Source organism: Poecilia reticulata, linkage group LG7, assembly GCF_000633615.1.
Source record: "Poecilia reticulata strain Guanapo linkage group LG7, Guppy_female_1.0+MT, whole genome shotgun sequence".
Classification (NCBI taxonomy): Eukaryota; Metazoa; Chordata; class Actinopteri; order Cyprinodontiformes; family Poeciliidae; genus Poecilia; species Poecilia reticulata.
The window spans coordinates 6,335,754-6,337,277 of record NC_024337.1 but is presented as its reverse complement, the minus strand read 5'-3'; the positions used below and the strand labels follow the sequence as shown (position 1 = coordinate 6,337,277).

The 1,524-nt window shown below is 40.4% G+C and overlaps 1 protein-coding gene across 2 annotated transcripts in view; it reads right to left on the bottom strand.

The window, feature by feature from the left end:
- LOC103467040 (transmembrane protein 26) overlaps positions 1-1,524 on the bottom strand; it is a 4,707-nt gene that overhangs the window by 1,525 nt on the left and 1,658 nt on the right. For both annotated transcript variants that reach the window (XM_017305687.1, XM_008413090.2), the window contains exon 2: positions 939-1,083. In XM_017305687.1, coding sequence (XP_017161176.1) covers positions 939-1,083 — 145 coding nt within the window. The remainder of the gene's footprint in view (positions 1-938; positions 1,084-1,524) is intronic.

Sequence of the window (1,524 nt, the reverse complement as noted above, 5' to 3'; positions counted from 1 at the left end):
GGATGGATGGATGGATGGATGGATGGATGGATGGATGGATGGATGGATGGATGGATGGATGGATGGATGGATGGATGGATGGATGGATGGATGGAAGTTCTCTAATGACCTCAGTATTTGACTCAGGTGTGTTGAGTTGAAACAGAGACACATTTAAAAGTTGCAGGAGACCGGCCCACTAATTAAGTTTGTCCATGAACAACCATTTTCAAGCCTTACCAACATTTGTGAGTCGGATTTAGGTCTGGGCTTTGACTGGGCCATTATAACATTTTGATGTTAGAATTCACAGAAAAACTGGATTTACTTAGATAATAAATCAGAGAGGTGTTTACTAATTAAGATTTAGGAGTATCAGAGTATCAGAGGCCATTCCACACTTTACCGATTTTCATTAGCAAAAAATAACATTTTAAAACCATCCGATCTTTTCATTTCACTTTACAGTTTTTTGTCTTGCACCATATTAGATTCCAATAAATACATTTAAGTCTGTGGTGCAAGGCAATTAAAAAAAACAACATTTGCTTAAATCCTTAAATCATAATCTATCCTTTCTATTTTTAATATGGGAGAATAAAGTGTGGATCAGCTTCTTATGCTGTTGATCTTTCAAATTATATTGTCACAGTAACTTTTAAGCTTCCTCAGTTTGACAACAATATGACTTAAGTTTTCGTGTCCTTCTGCGCAGAACAGGGCAAAAGAAAAATCCCACATGAAAGAAACCATACTAAAACCATCCCACAAGGGAGATCTGAGCCTTCAAGCAGCACGATATCCAAGCGTTATCTCGGCGTGTCTATTACACTTTTCCTGCCACTAATAGTTTATCCATCTTTTTTCTAGATTTAAATCTTATCTGCTATCAGGTGTCGCTTTAATGTGGCCACACAAGGCGCGAGGCGGGGAGGGCAGTTTAGTGACGGGATGCTTACCACTGCGATGGGGATGTGGGCCAGCGAATGAGGCTCATGGCCGGAGGAAGCGTTGAGGGGCAACTTGGACTGTAATAGGCTGAGCTCCAGAAACCAAATGGATGGGATGACAGTACTGAGGTAGAGGAAAACCATAGGGGAGAACCTAAAAAAAGGAACACCGAAGGAGAGGAACGTCAGGTTAAGAAGGTGATAGTACGATATTTTTAGCGACGCTTTCTTTTTTTTTTTTTTTGCTCTTTTCTTTTTACCACCCACTAAAGAAGAAAGGGCGCCTATTTCCCCCAAAAGAAGCATCAAATTTCAGACAGGCAATTATTCTCATCATATATGCAAATCCCACTTGACAGAGCAAAGCCTTCATGAGGAGAGAACTTCAAAGTAGGAATCAGCGAGAAAGGCAGAGGCCTGAAGAAAGCTCGTGTCTGGGGATGTTCAGTCTGGATGTGCCTAAAAGCTACAGCTTTTGAATGAAATATAGCCTGCTGTTGAATGAGGTGCGACACTAAATGCTCGTATCCATTTGAGGCTCATGTTAAAAGGCTTTAGTCAGTTTATGTTGACTCAAGCCTCTTATATATATATA